Source organism: Oreochromis aureus, linkage group 5 (genome assembly GCF_013358895.1).
Source record: "Oreochromis aureus strain Israel breed Guangdong linkage group 5, ZZ_aureus, whole genome shotgun sequence".
Taxonomy (NCBI): Eukaryota; Metazoa; Chordata; class Actinopteri; order Cichliformes; family Cichlidae; genus Oreochromis; species Oreochromis aureus.
This window is the reverse complement of record NC_052946.1, coordinates 31,231,415-31,254,316: the sequence shown is the minus strand read 5'-3', so window position 1 is coordinate 31,254,316 and position 22,902 is coordinate 31,231,415. Positions and strand designations below refer to the sequence as shown.

General features: G+C 40.3%; 1 protein-coding gene across 1 annotated transcript; it reads left to right on the top strand.

Moving 5' to 3' along the window:
- The first annotated feature begins 1,199 nt into the window (after positions 1-1,199).
- Positions 1,200-21,654, top strand: alpl (alkaline phosphatase, biomineralization associated). Its single transcript, XM_031739881.2, has 12 exons — positions 1,200-1,369; positions 3,434-3,599; positions 4,045-4,164; positions 5,731-5,846; positions 8,145-8,319; positions 13,639-13,814; positions 14,943-15,083; positions 15,235-15,304; positions 15,438-15,572; positions 19,865-20,056; positions 20,143-20,262; positions 20,745-21,654. Exons 2-12 carry the CDS (start codon positions 3,533-3,535, stop codon positions 21,008-21,010), a joined length of 1,578 nt encoding a protein of 525 aa, XP_031595741.1. The 5' UTR covers positions 1,200-1,369; positions 3,434-3,532; the 3' UTR covers positions 21,011-21,654.
- Positions 21,655-22,902: the final 1,248 nt, after the last annotated feature.

The window sequence follows — 22,902 nt, the reverse complement described above, 5'->3', positions numbered from 1 at the left end:
CTCCACAGCATTTGCACCTCATCACCCGTCCGTATGTTCAACAGAGAAAGTCTCCATGAAGTCTCAAATATGACGAGTTCTTTGGAATATAATAAAACAAAAGGAAGTGCATATACAATATAATAAAATAATTATGTGCCTTCATGTGCCTTTATTATGATGATATTACTATAATACCTCAATTTTTAAGAATAATAATTACATGAAGTAGCGGGTGAAGTGGCACACACGACAGCCCAAAAAATACACATGACTCAAAAAGAAATGTGCTCATCTACAGACGCGTAACCAAACAGAAAAGCAGCCGAAATAACGGTGATCTTGGTATATGAGAGCTGTCATACTTGTTTTTCACATGCTAAAAATCTACCCTGCACATTTTGCACATGTTTCTTAAAGATTTAGGCCCCCATCTCAGCATTAGTAACCCACAGTATCCCAAACAAAAACACACTCTTTGTCCCACATGTACTTCTTTAGGGATGTGGTCACTCTAGACTTAAAATAATTGCTCAGAACCGCTGGATGGGAGTATGGCTCAGTGATGTAATCTATGTACTTTACTAAAATCCCTTTTTAATATTTAAATACACATATTTTGGTATCAAGTGTTGTAATTTGAACTCCATACCATGTATTATTCAGCAAGTTTGAAAATAAATATAAATATGTTTATATAAGATTAACAGCATGCAACATTAAAGTGATATACACAGGAGTGAATCGGTAATTCTGACAAAGGCTGTTCTCAAGTCAAGTCTGAGTACTTGAAATTACATTTAAACATGATATGATGATATATATTATGATTATACTATGATTCCAAAACTTTGGTTGAATTAGGAAAGGGCCACGACTTCCGTGCTCTTTTTCAGTACCACTTTTCACGTATTGCAACTGTGTTAGTACTGCACACAGCCTGAAAATTGTGCCCATTGTTTTTTACGCCAGTTATCTATGTAAAATTTATTTATGAATACATTTTCAGATTTCCTGTAGACTGCTTTGTTGTTGGTCTCCCTGGAAACGCCCCTGATTGCTGCAGAAGTATGAATATTGAACGCTGTAATGGCGCCACTGTGCTCTGTTCTCGAAGCAACTCCAGGGTTGCCAGGCAGGCGGAGCTCTCGGTCCATTTAATCCCACGGCAGCAGCACGGCATCGTTATTTCTAAGGTTTTTTTTTTTTTTTTTTTTTTCCTTCGTGGGATACAGACCGCTATTCTCAGATCCTGGAGCCTCAATCGAACAAGTGTGGCCCTCTGAAAAGCACCGTGGAAGCAGCGACCAGGACACGCGCTTCAAGAGGGAGGACTGAGTGGACTGCAAGCACATTTTGATGTAATTTTTGCCTACGGAAGCCAACTGCAGTAAGTAAAACTACAATGAACTTTTTGTTTTTTGGCCGTGGTTTCTACACATAACAGGTTGCTTTCGGAGAAACCACGTTGTCGGAGTACAAGCAGCAATGTGGGTGTTCAGCTCGTTTCCCCCTCCTTTATTTAATTGTGTTTTCCCTCTCTCCATCTGCTGTGGCATTGCTGCCAGTTAATGCTTGCTGTAAAGCCGTGTAAAATGATTTGTGCTGGATTAAAAAAAATGTTTTTGGTCATCTGTTGCAGAGACACTGGCTCAGTATTCTATCATTTTCACTCGGATTACGTACTTCATTTATGAATAAAGGATTTTATGTAGCAAAATCCTTAAAGCCCCAAAAGTTACATGTTGTAAAAGTTCATGTTGTGGATGTCTGAGTATTTTTTTTAACCATTTCAAGTATAGAGATTGCAATCAAATGCTTTCCACCACATTTGTGTGTAGTGCTGGGGAAGTGTTAGTTATTCTGTGTGCATAGAAGAGGTTGCATGAGGCAGCTTGGTGTCAGAAGCAAAACAAGTTGCCTTTTTAAAATTGTGACAGAGAAGACAGCACAATCTCTGCTGTCTGAAAACCTGCCACCACATTGATCCCCTTATTTTGATGTAATATTTTGAGGGTAATAGCTTCTATCTGTCAGCCGTTCAATTCTGAGCAGAATTAAAAACCTAATCCATGCTTTGGTGCTGCTGCCTGCTGGAATTACACATTTAAGTGCCCCCGTGACCTGCCTCAAGCTTCAATAGGAGCTTAAGAAGGCTGAGAGGTGCGAAGCTGTTTGGTGCTGGGACACCTCACTCTAGCTGACACCGGTTCGGACACACTGGAGCATCTGAATGTCTGGTGACACCATGACTGAAGCGGAAGCCAATGCGATACTGACCACTGCGCTGACAGGAATCCTGCTGGTGGCAGTTATGGCACTGCTCTGTTACTTTACCTGCAGACTGGCTGGTTCAGTGCCACTGGGTGGACCTGGCAGATTTTGAGGCTGTTAATCACCACTGGCCTGCAGCATCTGGGGAATGGTAAAATTAACTGGCTTTAATGCTACATTATTATATAAATGATTTCTTGCCTGGTTGGTGTTGACATTTCTTTTTAGTTAACCTGGTATGTTCAGACTTACTTCTTTCTTAGTTGGAGCCTGGGACAGATTCAAGTTTGAGCTTATTTTTGGAGGTGGTGAAATAATTGTAACTGAAGTAATTATAACGCTGCCCCAGGTAAAGATTTCTGTGTCAAGAAGTATTAATGTTGAGGTTTTCATTCAAGGGTGGACATGTGCAGTCAATCATTTGGTGTTAATCGGCTTTGTCATGGCTCTTAAACCTCTCAGTGCCATGGAGTGCAATCCCATTAAAATGACCTTGACTATAAGCGCAGAGAAGAAAGAAGAGGGTGTGGATAATTATAGTTGAAAGCCTGACTGGCCAGGACCCATAAGGGCCCCTGTTGTGACTACTTACATTCACAGCGAGGCCTCAAGCTTAACTTTACCAAGCTCTTCTTTTGTTTTGCCCACAAAGTGTTCAGTGGCTGAAAGCTCCACTTTTGAGCAAGTCATATCAATAATGCAAAGGCATATCTTTCATTTAAGTGGCTTAGATGAAATGAAAATAGATGGTTGTATTCCTCTTGTGTCACCCCCACCCCCTCACAGCCTCCTTTTGCCTGTTTCTTCATTTGGGGAAGCTTGTGTGACAGAAAGGACTTTTATCAACACACTTTCCTCTTATAGAAGGGTGACCAAATGTTGAAAAGACTTTGCTTCATATCAGCTTGTCTTTATTGTAAAGATCAAGTAAAATAAGCAAATTCTGAGGTTCGGTTGAAAAATTAACCTGAGATTTTTTCTCTTGCTTAATGTCTGTATTCATTGCCTATAACTCCAGTCTCCACATAACACAGAAGAAAGACAAGTGTAGCTTGCAATTAACAACTGCACTTGGTCACATTATCATGGAGTAAATAAATATTAAACCAGTATGTCAGAGTCAGTGTATGATGAAATGACACATGCAAAATTACTAGTTTGTGCCCTTGTTCTCTTGTAGCTGTGAGACGACTGTGGCCAGGCCTCTCCAGCTTCTCAAAGTGGCATGTGGTGACTGTCTAGAGTAACGTGTCACCCGCACACACTCGACAACAGGAAGATGACAGCCCTGCTAATCATTTGCTTTTGTCTGATTTTGGGGAGCTTGGGGAAACCACAATTCCCTGGTAAGTCACTGTGTTTGTAGTCACCTGCTAAAAAACCCAACAAATAGAACAACAGAAACAGTCTAACAGTTTATAGTTTGACAGTAGGTGTCCAACACACACTAGGAAGGTTGAAAATCCTAAAAAGAAGCTTTTATATCAAGCTGTGTTTGGTTTAGTGTTGCCACAAAAAACAAGTAATTTTCTGGCTTTAACATTGCTCGAAAGTGTTTTCATCTTAAATCCGATAATTATTGTTTTAAATAATGGATTGATAACTAGATAAAGATATTTGTTTGACTATCTTGAAAGAATAAAGAAATCCCCAAATATTTACGCTGGAGAAGCTGGAACCAATGCACTTTTGGCATTTTGTACAGTGTCAATGCAAAATCTCAGCAGACCTGCATCTGGTGATTCCTAGTACTATCCAAATATAACCTGATTTGTTTATTGCAATACACAGAGCAAGAGAAAGATCCAAAGTTTTGGAACGCATGGGCTCAGCGAACCTTGAAGAATGCTTTGACGCTGCAAGAGCTCAATAAAAACAAAGCAAAGAATCTCATCCTCTTCCTTGGAGATGGTAAGCGACACGCCATTACAGATTTGTGGAAAGATGTTAATAAAGTTACATTAATGCCTGCAAATGAAAGTTGAAATGCAACTGCGGCTATTAAAGCATTAGCTCTTCAATAGGCTCATCACCAAAGACTTGGGGTCAGCGCGGAGCCTTGACACTTTGATAGTGTAAAATTAATTACGCGTTGTAATTAGACTTGAATGATATTACAGAGGATTCAGTTGATCAGTAGAAGATGACTGAGATTTTTCAAATTTTTTCCAACATGTGAGGTGAATGAATGGGAGCAAACAAAGCAAGTGTGCTGCCACTGGATCACTGGGGTTCTGTTTGTGCTGGATTCCTCGCTGGTTGCACAAAAACTTTTATCCTCCATGGGGGCCTCTGCTTTCAGCCTCTCTGTTTGCTCTATGTGCACACCATGACATTCTTGCATGCTGCTGCATTCACAGTTATGTTTGCCGGGTTATACAATAACAGAAAACTTAATAAAATGGAAAAAAAAAGGTGTGTGCAGTTGTTTAACTATTTAATGTTTCCCAAGAATTGATTAAAGATTACTGATTACTCTTTACCAGGAATATTACAGGATTCTGTTAAGTAACAAGACTCAGCACCAAAGTCAGCTGTTTCCTCTGTGGACCTCTAAGCTAAGCTACATGCAGGGCGACCTTCGACATAAATATAAAACAAGAGCTAAGGCTAAAGCATAATAATTAGTTTTGCTCTCTATGTACAAAACTATAAATGTGAGTTTTATTACAATAGTCTCTTATGTTGGAGTGTTTGAAATGATCAATTAAGTGTTTTGAGTTCATTTTCTAACTGAAAATGTAAAAGAGTCATCAAAATGCATTAGGAGTTATTCCTGGAATTCAACACTGGCATGCTATTTAGTATGTGAAACAGCATAAGAAACTTGTTAATGTGGTAAAACTTAGTATGCACCCAACAACTTGCTACGTGCTTACTATTCCCAGGGGAATATTAAGACTTGCATGTACTGGACTGTGCTGAAATCAGTGTCCCAAAAGGCACTGCAGCGCTGAGCACATAGCAGACCATGCTGGATTGTAATCAGAACGGCTCAGATCTTACTCCAGTACCTCTTTAAGTGTTTAAGTACATGGTGCCACTGCACAACTCTCTCGATTTGATGTGAATGCATAAAGAAATGTGTCTGGAAAGGTGTATAGTGTCTATTTGCACAAAGCTACGCTGGACCATAGCACATATATTGAGTATGTAGGGCACATTATTATTTCTCTCTATTGTAGCTACAAAACACTCCTTCATCTCTGTGACCTAAAAAGTATCTGCTGCAGGTGTAGTTGTTTTCTTTCGTCTTCTTTTTCTTTTGGTATCTGCTTTTGAAGTAATATGAATCCAGAAGAAATGTTTTGCCTATCAGCAGTCATTTTGTTCTAGGATGTCAACTTCAACAAAAAAATGTCCATGTGCAGCAAATGAAGTACAATGAACTCTTTAATCTTTGATTTTCACAGGGTTTTCCTTTCTGTCCCTGCTGTGTCAAAACTGTCATAAAACTCGGTGCTTTTTGCGGTTTAGGGATGGGTGTTCCCACGGTGACAGCTGCTCGCATACTGAAGGGTCAGCTGAATGGACAGAACGGAGAAGAGACGCAGTTGGAAATGGACAAGTTCCCTTTTGTATCTTTATCCAAGGTCTGACTAAAGTGCACTATGACACAATGTATTGATCGTGCTTTGGCTATTAATGGCTTTCAGAAAAGGCCTGGGACCGGAAACAAGGCTGTTTAGTGTGTCACATCATACTGGATGTGTGTAAGTTATAGATTAAAAAAATAAATAAAAATACAAAAATAGGTTGATTATTTATATCTCATTGAATCATCAGCGACAATTCACTATGCAAACTATTTATTTTAGAGTTTAGAAAATGTATTTTCTTTTAGTAGAGGATGTATTTCTTTTAGTATTCAATTCAAAAATACCTTTATTATGCTAACCTGATAAAAGTTGCTCTTCTAGTGCTTCGTGTTGAAATGCATGCTTGAAAAAAATCAGATAAGAAAGAAATTGCAATGACTGCAATGATTCTTAAAAAAATATTTTTATTACAGTAACATTCTCTAAAAATGGGAGGACATAGAAATTCTCAAGCAATTTTCTAAAGATCTGACTATATATTTTTAACCTGTTTACATGTAAGAGCCACAGAACTCGCAAAGGGAAGTTAGACAATGCTGAATTATACCATTGAATTACTGGTTCTGTTCTTTTTATGATATGATGGCAGTAAGAAAAACGAAAACCTTTTGCTCTAACTCTTTAAACTTCAAGTGACCAAGAGGGGTCATTTATGACCCCGAGTAATATTTAATGAGCTGTTATGATAATTTTAATTACTAAGTTGTTTCCTACTTTATATTTTACGTAATGTTTTGACAATATTGTCTTTGATATTTTTCATTTTCCAGCTCTAAGCATTACATTGAAAACCATAATTATTTATCTTAGAACATTTTGGAATATTTTTCACAGATAAAGAAAGAGTATAGATGTGATAAATAGAATGAGAAGCCTTCAAAATGACATTAAAATATAACCAATAGAATCATTTGTCACCCCAATAAAGTAGCTAAAATAGTTTGGTCGCTTGAGGGTTAAAAGTGTAAAAGTCTTGAGCCCCACACCCCAATTACTCTGTTTTCTTTTCTGTGAACCAGGATTTCTTGTAATTTTTAAAGCGGTCTTTAGAGATCTTTCTCGTGGCTTTCTCAAGAAAGATTGTTTTCCTTTGGCTGCTTTTCCACATATTTTCAGTTCAGTCCTTGCACTTGACCGTGGCAACATTTAGGCAGAAAAAACGGCATCTAGCTCAAGAAATGTGCCTACGAACAAAATAGTTTATCAAAAAACAACTTACAATGGTATCTTTAAACATTTTAGTACCGGCAGGCTGTCACAAAAACACATGATTTGTTCACATTTCTATAGTTGAATCTATGAAAAATACCAAAGAACAACAAGATGATTACCAAAGAGCTGTAAACTGGAAGAAATTTGAGGAATCTGAAATGGAGGAGAGTGGGAGGCCTAAAACAATATTTATAGCAAATGAACAGGATGAGTGATTAAAAAGTCTTGTTCTTAAGAAATGGAACAAAAATCCAACATAGACCTGACACATAACCTGACAGATGCAGTGAGCCTTTAAGTCTGTACTGTTCACTGAAGATAGAAATGATCTCAGCGGCATGTAACTGTCAAGAAGCCATTCTTAAGGAAGGGAAAGGCTTGGGAGAAAAGGCAAAGGTATGCCAGATTACAGCAGAGCTGGACTGATAATCAGTGGCAGCAGGTCTGATGGTGTGAAGAATCAAATTTGACACTTTTGGTTCAAACAGTCTTCAGTATTTACAGAGAGAGGTGCAAGAGTGAGTGTCTACAGCTCCTTGTAAAATTTGGTGGAGGCTCTGTCGTGGTTCTGGGGTGCATTACAGCTTGGGGATATTGCTAAAATTGAAAGAATTATGAGAGCAGAAAAGTACAATCAGATTTTGATGCACTGTGCAACACTATTTTTTAGCATGACAACGATACCATTAATACTGACAGCACAGTAAAACCATACTTTGATAGAAAAATCACAGTGGAACATTATCAGTCATGGATTGGCCACCTCAGAGCCCGGACCTCAACATTATTGAATCAGTGTGGGATCATCTTAACGGGGAACAGAAAAAAAAACAGTCAACATCCAAAGAAGAGCTTTAAATGTCCTTCAAGAAGCCTGGAGAACTATTCCTGAAGATTACTTAAAGAAATTACAAGACAGCAGCCCAAGAAAAGAGACTTTCAAGCTCATTAGAATTGTATACACTGTGGTTTACTTTTATTTGTTTTTTTAAATAGAGCTGTCAGTGCTCATAGTTAATGCTCAAGTTTGAACAAGTCTGATCATATTAACACAAATTCTCCTGCATTGTGTCCCTGCAGACCTACAACACCAATGCACAGGTGCCAGACAGTGCTGGCACAGCCACAGCTTACCTATGCGGGGTTAAGGCCAATGAGGGCACAGTGGGCGTGAGTGCAGCCGCTGTCCGCTCCCAGTGTAACACCACACAGGGGAATGAGGTCACCTCGATCCTTAAATGGGCAAAGGACGCAGGTAGAGTGACAACAAACTTTTCAAAAATGCAGATCATGGTAATAAGTCCATCCAGGCGTGTTAAGCACAAGGGTCAGTGGGGATTGTGTTAGGCTCGCATGTGTATTTTTTGGGGGATGATTGAAAACCATGGACCACCACAAGGCTAACACCAAGACACAGGCAAACATTGATTCTGATATCCACAACCAGCGTAAAATCACCAATTAACCTAACATGCATGTCTGTGGACTAGAAAGTAAATATGCTGTTTTTTCTCTTCACCTGCATAATAAGTTAAATATTGATCAGCCTAGAGAAGCATGTCTAAAGTCTCATCAGTGACTAATTTGCCAGGTATCCTAACAACAAAGCTCAGATTTTGTATTAGCTTTTGGACTTCAAACACTCAACACTCACACTAGCCACCAAACAAAAAAAGGCACCACGGAAGAGGAGCCAGATGTGAGGTGTGAATGAGTGCTACAGTATGGCAGTGGTGGGAATAAGTTTAAAGCTTTTACTCAGTCTATGGTATATGCTTGGGTTGGCTGGTCTGCTTTGTCATGTCATAGACTCAGACTTAATCCCATTTTACTTACTGACTTATGTTCATCAGAAAAGTGTGGGAAGTTATTGTCCTGTAGGTCTCAGGGTTCATTATCTCTGTCTGTAACAATAGTTCACACTGACTCAGTTGCAGAATCAGATAAAACTTTAACAGCTGGCCTCATTTAATGAAGTTAAGGTGATTTTAAATGGCTTGGATGCAGTTGGTGTTCATCAGGCTGCAGATATTTTGCCTTAATATTATTACCTTTGTTTCTGGCATTAAAATATATACTTGTTCTGTATTGACATTGATTTCTGTGTTTTACTTTAATCACCTATACTTGTTACTACTGGCTTATGGATGGTTCACAGGTCACAGACAGTAAGAGAGTCTTTCCTCTGGGAACATCACAGGCAGTATTTGACACCCTGAAAAGTGTTTTCAGTAGATCTCCATGGCTTTTTATACCATAATTAATAATTAAGGTGTAAATTGTGTAATTTGTTTACCACTGATCCCCCAGTACAGTGGCATCCAATTCTTTTTTTGTTTTTAATATGATTTAATATGGCTGTTTTTGAATATGATTTGGAAGGAGCTATAATCATGGTCTCATTCTAGTTAATGTTTTTTAAAAAAATCATTGCTAGATACGCGATCACTCTAAGTACATCTCAGAGACACCTTCTTTCTCAGAAGAGTAATAGATTACATCTCTACAGTATCTGGTTAACCAGCTGCCTTGGAAAGTCGGCTATGAGTCTTTTTAGGCACAGAAATAATAAATGTTTGGTTAAATGCTGATAGGTGAATACTGAGAATTTAGAAGGAAATGTTTTCATCTGAGAACCTGATTAAAACTGTCACACTAATCTTTATACTTTTTTGAAACCCTCCAAACAAGAAACTAACAACTCTTTTCATCATTTGCATTTTTTGCTCTTATTTTTATGCTATGTGTAAATAATTCACGCCAAAGTGTTATTTTCCTCAGTGGTTAGCTCTATGACCTCACAGTAACACATTTTCTTCAGGAGCTCAAATTTCTCCAGCCAAAAAATACATTTCAGGCTAAGGGAATGCTTAATGCACCAAAAACGACATCGTCACACAGCCATTTATACTACCGTAGTTTTCGGGTCATAAGCCGCTACTTTTTTCCCACACTGTGAACACTGCGGCTTATACTGACATGCGGCTAATGCTTATTTTTTTTCATGCGACCAAAAATTTTTTGCCTGGTAACAGTAGACCAATCAAAATGATAAATAGTATATATATGGTATATATTTTTACCGGTTGTTAAGAGACGTTGTAATGTTGTTTGTGCACTGTTCCGTTAAAAAAAACCATAAGCAACGTAATTTGTGTCTTACCGATACGTACTTAAAGGTAGCCGTGTTACAGGCGCTGTTCGAGGAAAAAAAGCATTTGCAGTATTTGCAGTTTGTATGTTACCATAACGTTTATGTTACCATGTTTATGTTACCTTACGGATTAAATTAAACGTTAAAAATCCTCACGTGTAATATTTCTGTGTAAATATCTCATATTACAAGTGAAACGCATACGGCTTAAAATCCGGTGCGGCCTGTACAAGTACAAAATTGATTTTCTTTCTACAATTAGAGTATGCGGCTTTTAATCAGGTGCGCTCTGTAGTCCGGGATTTACGGTAAATAAGACATCTGATTTGACATGGCTTCATTTTTCAGTATGACATGCTGCCAATGCAGTAAAAGTATACCTAGATATAAAAACAATCAGGGATTGGCCTCCCCAAAGTCCAGAGAACTGTTCCTGAAGACACCTTTCTTCTAATTTCCTTAAGTAGAGTTCAGTGAGAGTTCGGTCTGTGTTGCAGGACAAAGGTGTTAACACCAAATATTGAATTTCAAGCTTTTACAATTGTACATATTTCCTATTTCCAAAGTATTTCTACCAAAGTATTAAGAAATGAAGGGTGGCTAAGTACAGTACTGTATTGTGAGTAAACTGGCAAATTAAAGAGGAGACTCCATGCTCCTCTTGAGTTGTCCCAAATTAACAAGAGTCATGTTCAGGTGTTTAGATGTTCAAGCACATCTCTTTTGTATATCGGTGGTGGATAGTTTCCTTTTGAATCCTGTGTTGTAGCTCTCCTCATGGCTGCGTGCAGCAGGGCTGGGGGAGGGTCTGTGCTGGCGGACGTAGGTTACTGGCCTGGTAGCCTGGCTGCCCCTGAGTGGATCTGAGGCAGGCGTGGGGGCTTGGGGTTTGGGGGTGCTTCGCCTTAGTGCTAGGGCTCTGGCTGGGCCTTGGGGGCTTCGGTCCTCGTTGGTGTGTCGCCGAGGTTGTGGGCGGGTGGGTGCATGGGGGCTCAGCCCTGGCGCAGGGGGCCTCTGGTGCATCGGCCTAACTGGGGGGCTCTTCAACTGGCAGGGAGGTTGTTCCATCCTTGCAGGAGTCCACTCTGCAGGTGGGGGAGAGACATAGGAGAGGTGGAGAATAAACTCAACCTGGGTGTCTATTGTCTTGTGTAGTCTGGGAGATGATTGAATGTTGGGGTGGGTACAGTTTCCTCTGTGGTGGGGTCGGGTGGGCTGCCCTGGGTCCTGTGGGGCTTGGCGGTGCTGCTGCCGTAAGCCCCGGTCTGGATGGGCCTGGGCCCCCTTGCCTTGGTGGGTGTCGGAGGACGGGGGTGCCTACTGGGGTCAGCGGGGGAGCTGGCCCCAGGGAGGGGCTTCTTGCCCCTCCCTTCTTTTCCTCCCCATACCCGACTGCCTCCCTCTTCCCGCTCCACCACACAAGTAGGGCCTTGGGGTGCAGGGGAGGCATCCCCCCCCTCTGTCCCCTTCTGGCCACCTGTGCCTCAATTTTATTCCACAACTTAGACATCCACATCACTCACACTCTCATAACACATACATATAGGGCCTTGAGGGTGGGCACGTTAACGGCGTCCAGAGGACGGTCTGTGTATTCAACCCCACCTCTGACGCTGGTGCCCACCTCTCAATTTTAAATCCATGTAGACATTGAGGGTTCTCAGGAGGGGCCGTGCTAACACCTGCTGCTCTCTGGCAGCAACACCATGCCCTCCCGTGTTTTAAATGCACTTTAGAACAACACGCAGCAACACTACACATGAGCGGGAGGAGGGAGGTATGGGGTCTTCACACCCCCCCGTTCTCTGCTGGCCATCGAGGCGGGGGGGCTGGGAGGAGGTGTTGGCAGTCCGACTGGGATCTGGGTTGGGGGCCTCCCTGCTGCTGCGGAGCCGGAGTGGTCTGCTTGCCTCCACCCCGGGGGAAAGGGTAACATCTCCCGGGTCTAGGTGCCGTTTCCCCCTCTGCGGGCGAGGGGACCTGGGGTATAGAGTGTGTTTGGGGAGTGTGATTGTGTGTACAATGTCCATTTGTGTCTATCTTTACGTAACGTAATTTGCCCGGTATGCCCACTGGCCAGTCCAGCTATGCGGTCAGCTGGTGGGCAACAGGCATCTCCGAGAATGTTAGAGCACTTTTGCAAATATGTGATGTCTTGATAAATCGAGCAGACATTTGAAGTTTACACAGCAACATTCTCGCATGAAAATATCTTAAAACTTTATTTTGTGACCCAGAAAGAGTAATATTTCAAACTCCGCCACTCTGTGTTCCTCCGCTACTGCCTCGTTTGAGTTTTGGACGAAATGGATTCTGGGATATTGCATTTCATCATTTCGATCTGATTGGAGACCAAAACAGCCAATCAGATTTTTTTGCATCCAAGTCTGTGATTGGCTGGTTTTGTGGCACAAATATAACGGTGTACAGAAAGAGTTGAGCGCGCACGGGCAGAAATGTTGAGAGCGTAAGCAACACATTGCGAGCAAGCGCAAATGCAAAAACTGAGCGAGAGGGGCTGCTATTGTGTGTGTGTATGGATAATAGCAAACACTGAAATACATTTTTTGCACGCAGCAATGAATTTTGTTCACTCAAATTTAGCTTTTGTTCGCTCAAAATAATTTTTTCCTCAAAATGCGACACTTGCACCTGCAAATGTTTTTTACATGCGCTCAAATTTTTTTTACATGCACTCAGAATAGTGGCACAAAAATAACGCCATATGTCTGGGGCCTGGATCTCCTCCATGCCTGCTTCATGCCCTGGGGGACGGGGCTATGGCTCCCTACACCCTCTAGCAGACCATTACATGGGGAAACCTTTTGAATACAAGCGCGCTGATCCACACAGGTGTGCACACGGGTGTTCACTGTCCATAGACATAAACTACACCTTTCTTGGCTGCTACCTCAAAGCACATTGTGCGCTGTCGGTCCTGCGTGCTGCACCACAACATTCAATATTTAGTATTAACCCCCAAAACATTGTCTACAACATTGCCAAAGAGTGCCAACGCACTTTAAGCACAAGCACATGATTGTTAGTTAATCATTTACAAATCAATATTCTCTGTATGGACAGCAATTTCCCCCCCAAAAAAGTGCACACGTAAAACTGTGGTGTTAAGCGATGCGGTAGAAAAATTTGGGTGCGCCTAACTTTTGTGCTGGTGCACCCACAGAGCACCAGTGCAACCATGGCAAGAAGTTAGTCAGGAGCCCTGACCAAGGGGAAGAACTAGTCTACAAACAGCTACAGTGGCATCCAATTCTTACCAATACAGACACAAAGCAACTGACCCATGAATTTATTCCACTGCTGCACTGAAAGGACTCACCGAACACAAAGATGGAAACGTGTCCTTAAAAGGTTATTTACACATCTGAGGGGTTTCTCAATATCCATGCTTGTTTACAGGAAAGTCAGTGGGCATAGTGACAACAACACGTGTCAACCATGCGACTCCTAGTGCTGCGTACGCACACTGTGTGGACAGAGACTGGTACTCTGACAACGAGATGCCAGCAGAAGCACTGCAAGCTGGCTGCAAGGATATCGCCAGACAACTGTTTGAAAACATTCCCAACATTGATGTAAGTGAAAAGTAGAGATTCAGATTAAAACTGAAGATTAATTGATCGACCATCTGTGGACGATATTAGCAGCTCCAGTGTCCAGACTGTGGTTTGTTGGTTTATCATTTCATGCCACTCTGAAATTCATTTTTTCTAACAACTGAATGATTGTCATGAAACATATTACAGACATTCACTGTCCAGAGATAACTAAGTCTAGTGAAGGTCACATTTATTACTTATAGTTGAATATCCTTATAAACTTTTGATTTGATTGCCATAAACTAGTGCAGACATCAATGATCCTCTAATATCACTGATGTTTGCACTGTTCTATGATATTTCAAAAATATTCTTTATCTCTTTTTACTGTGACCAAAGAGCTGCAACACAAATGACATCCACACCAAATGAAGGAACTCAGCCTAAAACTGATAGAAATAACACTTATTATTTGAATAAATGCCTTTGAAGTGCCAGTGAGGTAACACAATGGTGGTTGAGTCTCTTGTCTGTTTGTTGCAAAACTTTGTCTCTGTCAAAGTTTTGCAATATTTATACTATTTGCACGAATGAAAACTAAGCGTCTTTTGCGGCATTCCCGGATAAAATGGAAACATGTTGGAAACACAGCTGCAGACTTTCAGTTGCACTTTCATGTGCTACCTCACGTGAAAAGCTGCTAAGTGGCGAAATACTTTTGTTATTGTGGGAAATACACTGTTTGTCAGTGGGCAAGTATACAAATGTACACATCTACACGAAGATATTTAAAACTTTTGGAACTTGTTTAGCGTAATCTTGTACCAGTGCTTGACATGCTTGCAAAAGACATTCTTAATCTCGCACATTTCCCTTCCTGGTTAAATAAAGCTCTTTGTTTTGAAGATTCAGATTTGCATGGATGTTAGCAATGAGCTAGAAATGGGCTTAAATATTCTCATAGAGCTTCCTGCCCTGTATGCTGCTTAATTTGAAGTTCTGGTCAGGCAAAGGAAGTTACAAATTGATAGCGTCATTGAACATCAGCACTGTGTTTATGAGCCATCAGTAAATGTTTGATAAGATGGTTTCTTACACAGGACATGTTTTTATTTGGTCCTAAAAAACTGTGATTAAGATTATCTCTGTTTTTTTTTAAATCAGGTGATTATGGGTGGAGGAAGGAAGTATATGTTTCCCAAAAACGCGTCGGATGTAGAGTATCCTAATATTTTGAAGCACAGTGGCACACGGAAAGATGGAAGAAACCTGGTGGAGGAGTGGGTTGACAGAATGAAGAACAAAGTAATTTTTCCTGTTTTTTTTCTCTTTGCTCTTCTTTTTTCCTCATTTCCTCTTTATCTACCTAATTGCATTTTCATATTCTGAAGTTCAAAGTGACTCCATTTGTACCACCAAAACTGTTCTGTACCTTTTTTTCTTTCTTTTTTTGCAGAAAGGACGTTATGTATGGAACAAGACGCAGCTCTTATCCCTAAACCCTAACAATGTGGATTACTTACTGGGTGAGTCTCAGTCTTGTTATGACACTTTCATTGAAGTGTTAATAAAGAGCCATATGTGTTTGCTTTTGCTGCAGGCTTATTTTCTGTGTGTAATACCTTGTTACTCATTGAGCTGTGCCGTTTGGTATTCCAGGTCTCTTTGAACCTGGGGATATGACATATGACTTGGAGAGGAACGCTGAGAGTGATCCTTCACTGACAGAGATGGTGGATGTGGCTATCAAGATCCTAAAGAAGAACCCCAGTGGATTTTACCTGCTTGTAGAGGGTAAGTTTGAAGCCTCTGCGATGCTAGAACTACACAGTTGTTTTTTTGTTTTTGTGCTGATTTCACCAAGACTTAGCAGACTTCTCTACATAGTTAAATGGTAAATGGCCTGCATTTGTATAGCGCTTTACTTAGTCCCTAAGGACCCCAAAGCGCTTTACACTGCATTCAGTCATTCACCCATTGGTGATGGCAAGCTACATTGTAGCCACAGCTGCCCTGGGGCTGCCACCTGGCCCTCTGACCACCACCAGTAGGTGGATACAAACATGGGGTTAGTATCTTGCCCAAGGATATTTGGCATGCAGCCTGGAGCAGCTTGGGACCGAACCACCGACCTTCTGGTTAGTGGATGACCTGCTCTGCCACCTGAGCTACAGCCACCCCTTTTATAGCTAAAAGGGAGTGAATAGGAGGTCTGAAATATCTTGTTATTTTGAAGTCTTACTTATTACTTGAAGCCCTTTTGTTAGCCTTTCTCACCATCAACAGGGGTTTATAAGTAAATTATCTTGTCTTCAGATGAAAACCATGACAAGTATATTGCAGTTCAGAAAGCATGTGCCATTATATTTGACAGAAAGGTATCAAGCTATTATTTTGCCATGTTTATGTACTATTTTTGCAAGGTGAGGAACTGTTTCTGTTGTTGCAACTTTTGTTATCTTACACTGTTTGAAACATCGAACTTCATAAATATGAAAGGATCTGCATTTGAGGCTGGTTCCATTTAAAATGCAGCTGGAGGTCAAAGTTTTTGTAAGAGATGCTACAGATTTTGGTAGTAAATATCCTTTAGATATGGTATACATTGTTGTGACTGTATGTTGCAGTACTGTATATGATTTGGTCTTCATAACCAGTGTTGGGGTCATTATTTACAAAAACTAATGTTTTACACATTTCTAGTTACTTTTCTTTATAGTAATGAAGTATGTTGATTAATTACTCACTGGAAAAAGTAACTTTACCTTTGTACCTTTACTAAGTTATCCTTTTGCGCAATAAAAACAAACGTAATGTCTGTATCTCCACACCTCAAATCTCCGATTGCACCACCATTTTCTTCCTCCTTGTATAATAACTAACATCAGCTGATGGTAGCACAAGTGCACAAGAAGAAAAAGATATGTTTGATGTGTTTTTCTGCCTATTGTGCAGAACATTTGTAATGCAAGTACGTAATTGTATCTGCAGTGCGGTTACTGAATTTAGTACAGTAACGCATTAATTACTTTTACTGAAAGACCTAATGCGATTACAGTGACGCAATCCCGTTCCTGTTTCCTCATCAGGGAAACATAGTGTTGTTTGTGGTTTGCTTTTGCATCTGTGGAGCATGAAAATTAAATCCTGGAGAGGAAAATTCTAGCTGCATCAAACATGCAAGCTACTATTTAATAAACAGAAATAGTATGTGAGATATTTTTTAATATTTCAAAAATCTTATTATGTACCTAAAATACTGGTTGTATACTGTTTCCAGGACAGTATTACACCATTGTGTCTGCACTGTTTGAAATTGATCAAGGCAGCTGATATTTAACACCAGTAACTCTTTAATGTATGTGTTTAAGCATAAAAGGTTTCCCTTTGCCAGGCATATTTTATATTTTAGAATCTTATTAGTATGTAGCTCATATCAATTGAGGTCAGGTCACTTTGCAAATGTTATCCATCTTTAACCATCAGTACAGCTCTCAGGAAGTGTAGAAGCTAGTAATTAATTCATAAATGCTGAACAATAACATATATATTGAGTACACAGAGTATACTAAGAGATTTCAGAAGCAGAGTAAGTCTCTTATTAGCTCCTAGTAAAACTTCAAACCATTCATTTTACAAAGTGAAACAGGAAGAACTGAATTCGGCGGGTTCAGTCTGTTTGTCTGGTTTGTTGCCCTGTGCTAGCTTTGGTTTGTTCGCTTGTGCTGGATCACCATTTGTAGTTCTTTGAGAACACTTCAGTGAGCCAGAGTTTTCTATAATGGAGAAGTGAAGCTCATGGTTATCTCAAACTCTATAAGGGGCTTTACGTATTTGATCCACTGGCTTTCTTTGTGAAGCCATGACCTGGCTGTGCTGTGGTCACATAGATCCTGTAGTAGTATCAACTTGGAAAAGTGTGAATGACAGTTGACAGAAAGAGCAGTGTGTTTTATGTTTAGCAAAACTGTTCTTTAGCCAGAGGTCTTTCTTTTTTTTTTAAATCAGCCCAGCATACTGATATGTTGTGTTCCCATGGAAACAGCATTTCACCATTTCCTATTAAAAACCACAAACTATTCAAGTCTCTTCTTAATAAAATTGGAACCTGACCTTAAAAATTCACCACAGAGCACCGAATTTCATTAACAGGTCAAAAGGAGCAATTTACTGACCTAAGCAGTATATATACATCATATATATGTTATGTAGTGATATAGTTTTCTCATTTTTACTAACATAATTTTCGCTTCACAATTTTCAAAATGGAAAAACAAAAACATATATTTCATAACATAAGCCATCTTACATTGGAGACAAACCAATCAAGGACTGTATGTGTAACTAGTTTCCTGTTCCAACAATTTTCTGCAGTTTGGTCTTCTCATCATCATCTTTGTGTTTGTTATGTAGTATTGAGAATATATTCTGAAAAGAATATTAAAACAGATTTCACGGAATCTATAACCTACTTGATATTGTAAATTTGAATTTAATCAATCATTTAATCATTTAATCAGTCATTAATCATTAATCAATGGCCATGAGTACCATTCATAGAGAGTTGGGGAATGGCTGCAATCACAGCATTGTAAGATGGTGAAAGATGTACCCTTAGACCCCCTCCTCGATTCAGAGATGGTCTTTCCCTTTTCATGTAAATGAAAAGGGAAATGGCCTCCTTGACTCCCTGCTCAAACCAGCGTTCCTCCCTGTCCAGGATGTGTACATCGTCATCATTGAAAGAGTGTAGGTGTAAATTGTCATGAACCGGCTGTGTGGAGGCAGATGAGGACCCAAACGCAAAACTCACAGAAACAGAAGATGAACTCAAAAACGCTGCTTTATTGCAGGTCTCACAAAGTAACAGAACTAAACTGGGTAAACTAAACTGAGGACCGAGGGAACACAGAGAGACACACAGGTTCGACGACGCGACACTGAACAGAGAAAGACATGCACATAAATACACAGAGGGTTAACGAGGGAAGTGGGAGCACACAGCTGACACAGATAATCATAACGAGACATGGCAGGGGTAAACAACACTGACGGGAGACTATCAAAGTAAAACAGGAAGTACGCAGAGGTGCAGACAGGAGGAGAGAGAGGACGGGGAGAACACAGGCATAGCGGGCTGGGGAAACATGGAATAAAACACAAGGAGGGGACACGGGGTTCGCAGATACAGAGGGGCACACAGAGGGTAACCAAATACGGAACATTTTAACTGAACGACCCAGGAACTAATGCCTAAATAAAGAGAAAAATACAAAATGCACAAAAACTAAGAATACTGGGCCAACATGGCCCAGGACCATGACATAAATAGACTGTGGAGTTCTGGCCTGACGAGTTAGCTCTTCTGTGTTGTGCCATCCGCTTCGCCAGAGGTTGTTTGGTTTCCCCGATGTATAAATCCGTGCAATCCTCCTGGCACTTAACAGTGTACAATACATTACTCTGTTTGTGTCGGGGGACCCGATGCTTGGGGTGGAACGATTTTTGGCGCAGCGTTTTTTTGGGGTTTAAAAGCCACAGAAGCGCAGTGTTTAGAAAAAATGCATCTCAACTGTTCCGATACTCCTGACACGTACAGGATCACTATGGGTTTTCGCTTAGGCAGCAGTTATCTTTCTCTCCTGGATCAGCTGGCGCTTTCTTGGGCACCTTCCCAGCTTTGACAAATGTCCAGCTGGGATAACCACATTTACTCAGGGCCTTCTGAATCAGTACTTAAACTTATATTTTTAACACAAGTATTTGCACTACTTAAGTGAAGAATGTGTATACTTTAGTCAGAGGTTTTTGTTAGATACCAGACCATCTGAAATGGCTTCCTCCACATCTTTATAGAGATAACAATACTGGGGAGTGATTTTGACAATGGCCCAATTCATGGAGCAACTGGCCAAGTTTACAAAACAGAGAAAATAAGCAGGATTTCAAAGTCTCTCCCAAGATGCCCTTTGTCATTCCTAAAGCAGCTGCATTGGCATTTTCTTGTACAAACAAATCTGGCTCAATTACATGTTATACAAACCACTCTGAGGTCATGTTAGCCTAACTGTAAATATTTACGCCAGGAGGACGTATTGACCATGGACACCATGAAGGCAAGGCCAAGCAGGCTCTTCATGAAGCTGTGGAAATGGACCGGGCTATTGGCCGGGCAGGTCTTTTGACCAGCGACCATGAAACGCTGACCATAGTTACTGCTGACCATTCTCACGTATTCAGCTTTGGAGGCTACACACCCAGAGGAAATACAATATTTGGTATGTAATGACAAGCATGTATTAGATACTGTACAGCTGAAGTGGAGAACGTGCAGTTCTTTACGTTACGTCTGGTTCTTCCACAGGTCTGGCTCCCATGCTGAGTGATGTTGATCAGAAGCCCTTCACCTCGATTTTGTATGGAAACGGACCAGGTTACAAAGTTATCAATGGTGCGAGGGAGAACGTCTCTACTGTTGACTATAGTAAGTAAAAACGTTTTATTCACATTGCTTTAGAATAATGATAAGATAGCGCTTGTTATTTGGGCAGGGGTCAAAGGCAGAGACCGTGGTGGTTCAATACCCGGCTGCTTAAACTGGCTGGTGATGAAGGGACTCCAAGATATAGTTGGGCTCAGTATTTGTGGAACTAGTCTACTGGAGGATGGCTAGACTTTATTCCTCTCTAGAATCACCCACGGTGTGAGACACTGAGCAGTGTGGGTGTACTTGGAGCGTGTGTTGTGTGCTTTTTCCTGGTAACCAAAATAGGGGTGTTTAATTGGGGATTCAGATTTGTTAACACTTAGACATTGAGCATATGCTCAGAGTACCTGAGCTTCTTGGTGTCCTTGCAGGACACTGAAACATGGAGGGATATCACTGGGAGTTACTCCCTATCATCCCCTGCAAGTTAAAAATAATAATGTCTGCCTGCATCTTTTCTCTCTGTCCCTTCCTTTCAGAGGGAAATAACTACCAGGCCCAGGCAGCTGTACCGCTGAATGCGGAGACTCATGGAGGAGAGGATGTGGCTGTGTTTGCAAAAGGTCCCTTGGCTCACCTCCTACATGGGGTCCACGAACAGAACTACATCCCCCATGTAATGGCATATGCAGCCTGTATCGGGCAGAACAGGGAACACTGTATGTCATCCAGCGGGTCAGCTGGATTACGACCAGCCTTCTCCATTGTTGCAACCATTCTCTCAGCTGTGCGACTTTTGTGCTGACCTTTCCCAGACACCCCACGCTGTTAATGCACCCACTTTAACCACTCACTTTAAGATTTTAATTTGATGATATTGCTTTATTATTTTATTTTTTATTTCTCTCTCCACTATTTTAAATATGGGACCACTTTTAGACACGTTTATTGTTACGATAATGAATTGACAAAAGTGTAGCGGATAACAAAACAAAATAATCAACCCACTGTGATGCACTGATTTTTTTAAAGGATGCTGTGGCAGAGATCATTGTAAATTGTGAGATTTCAATTGTGATTTTTCTATTAATTAAGGATTTTCAGACTCGTTCATTTCTAGTTCATTCCTTTTTTAATGCAGCCCGTCTCTGTTTAAATAGACAGAATTTGCAAATGTCTGAATTTGTTTCATATTTTAAATGTGCATTTAACAGTCTACCTCACAAGCTTTCAAAGATAATGTGTTCACAATTTGAAGAATTACATAAATTGTTTTTCTTTTTCTGCCAAAAGAGGCAAATGAATGTATAATTGACGATACATTAAGATATTTTGTTGTCATACATATTTTTTTTTTTGCATAATTGAAAAAAAACTGAGAAAGAAAAAAGGAAAATCCCACCGATGGTTCTGTCCAAATACAAGTTTTAAAAGCTCAAATTCAATGAATGAAATGTGTCTGTTTTTCTGATAATCTTGTTAACAGTTTTGGTGGAACACACATGATTAAGTTAGGGTTTATAGTTTTCCTCCAAATTTTCATTACAGCGCTCTTTTCACTGAGTGCTTCAAGCATTTCAGCAGAAAAATACTAAAGTCAGATTTATTGACATGTAACAGTTTTTACAAAACAAAAACCGAAATGCAGGCAACAGCAACATATGAGATAAATTAAATTTTTTAAGATGAAGCGAGACAAATTTTCATAAAATGCAATATATCAACACAAAGTAGAAACAGTTAAAAATTTCAAACATTTTGTCTCACATCTGTTCAAAAAACCTCTCGGCCAGCATCCTTTTTAGGGTGTCATGCATGTGTGTTGTACTTTTCCATCTGCTTTGTTGTGGCTTGTGTGGAATGTGGGCGTATTGAACCCACTAATTTCTTGGCATCGTGTGGTCACTGGGAAAACAGGGGACTCATGTTGACTGAAGCATCAAAAAGGAGGTTTAGTCTAAGCAGGTATGAAATGAAGTCCTTGTTAGCAGTACATTCTCAATATCAGGACTGAAAATGGCTTGTTTAGGCCCTCAGGAAACATGTCATGATTTCAAGTTAACTTGCTCTACTGGTTTATCTTCTTTTCCTCTTCCCAGCTGCACATCATTCTGCCATCCCACTTTATCGTTTCTGTTCTCCATTTAGAGAGAGATAGCATCAGACTATATATTATGAATATCAAAAAGCCCCGAGTATGCAACTTAACTGACTGATTTTGATGAAATGTTTTTTCAAATACAAAGCACTTGGGGGTGTCTTGTGCATTTGATTCCAGTTGTCTTGTCAGATTTTTCCATTCAGTCAATGAGCAACAAAGCAAGCAGTGAAGGTGAAGGAAAGTAGTCAGTGTCATGTCTCAGCTTGAAATTCCATGGAAATGCTCTGTTCTTAATAGATGTGCAGTTTTCTCAGGCACGTCATCACCTCTGCTGAGTTCATATTACAACACCACGTTTAAATTCATAAAACTTTCACTTTCACCTTAATTTTCAGTGTCATGCCTCATGGGGCCTTTCCCTTTGGCACAACCAGTAAGTGTCTACTTTTAGAATATGTCAGTTTACATTTGCCTGACCAAAGGTTTTATATAGTCGTAGGCATGGTGAAGATCCCCTGCTGAAGCTGAAACGAAGCATCAAAATGGGGAAGAAAGGTGATTTAAGCTACTTTGAATATAGCACGGTTGTTGGTGCC

Bases quoted from the DNA above. Each gene is read 5' to 3' on its own strand.
- alpl (XM_031739881.2), top strand. From the start codon at position 3,533: ATGACAGCCCTGCTAATCATTTGCTTTTGTCTGATTTTGGGGAGCTTG. The intron at 15,084-15,234 runs GTAATTTTTCCT...CTTTTTTTGCAG, and splicing joins TTGACAGAATGAAGAACAAA to AAAGGACGTTATGTATGGAA. The intron at 20,263-20,744 runs GTAAGTAAAAAC...CCTTCCTTTCAG, and splicing joins CGTCTCTACTGTTGACTATA to AGGGAAATAACTACCAGGCC.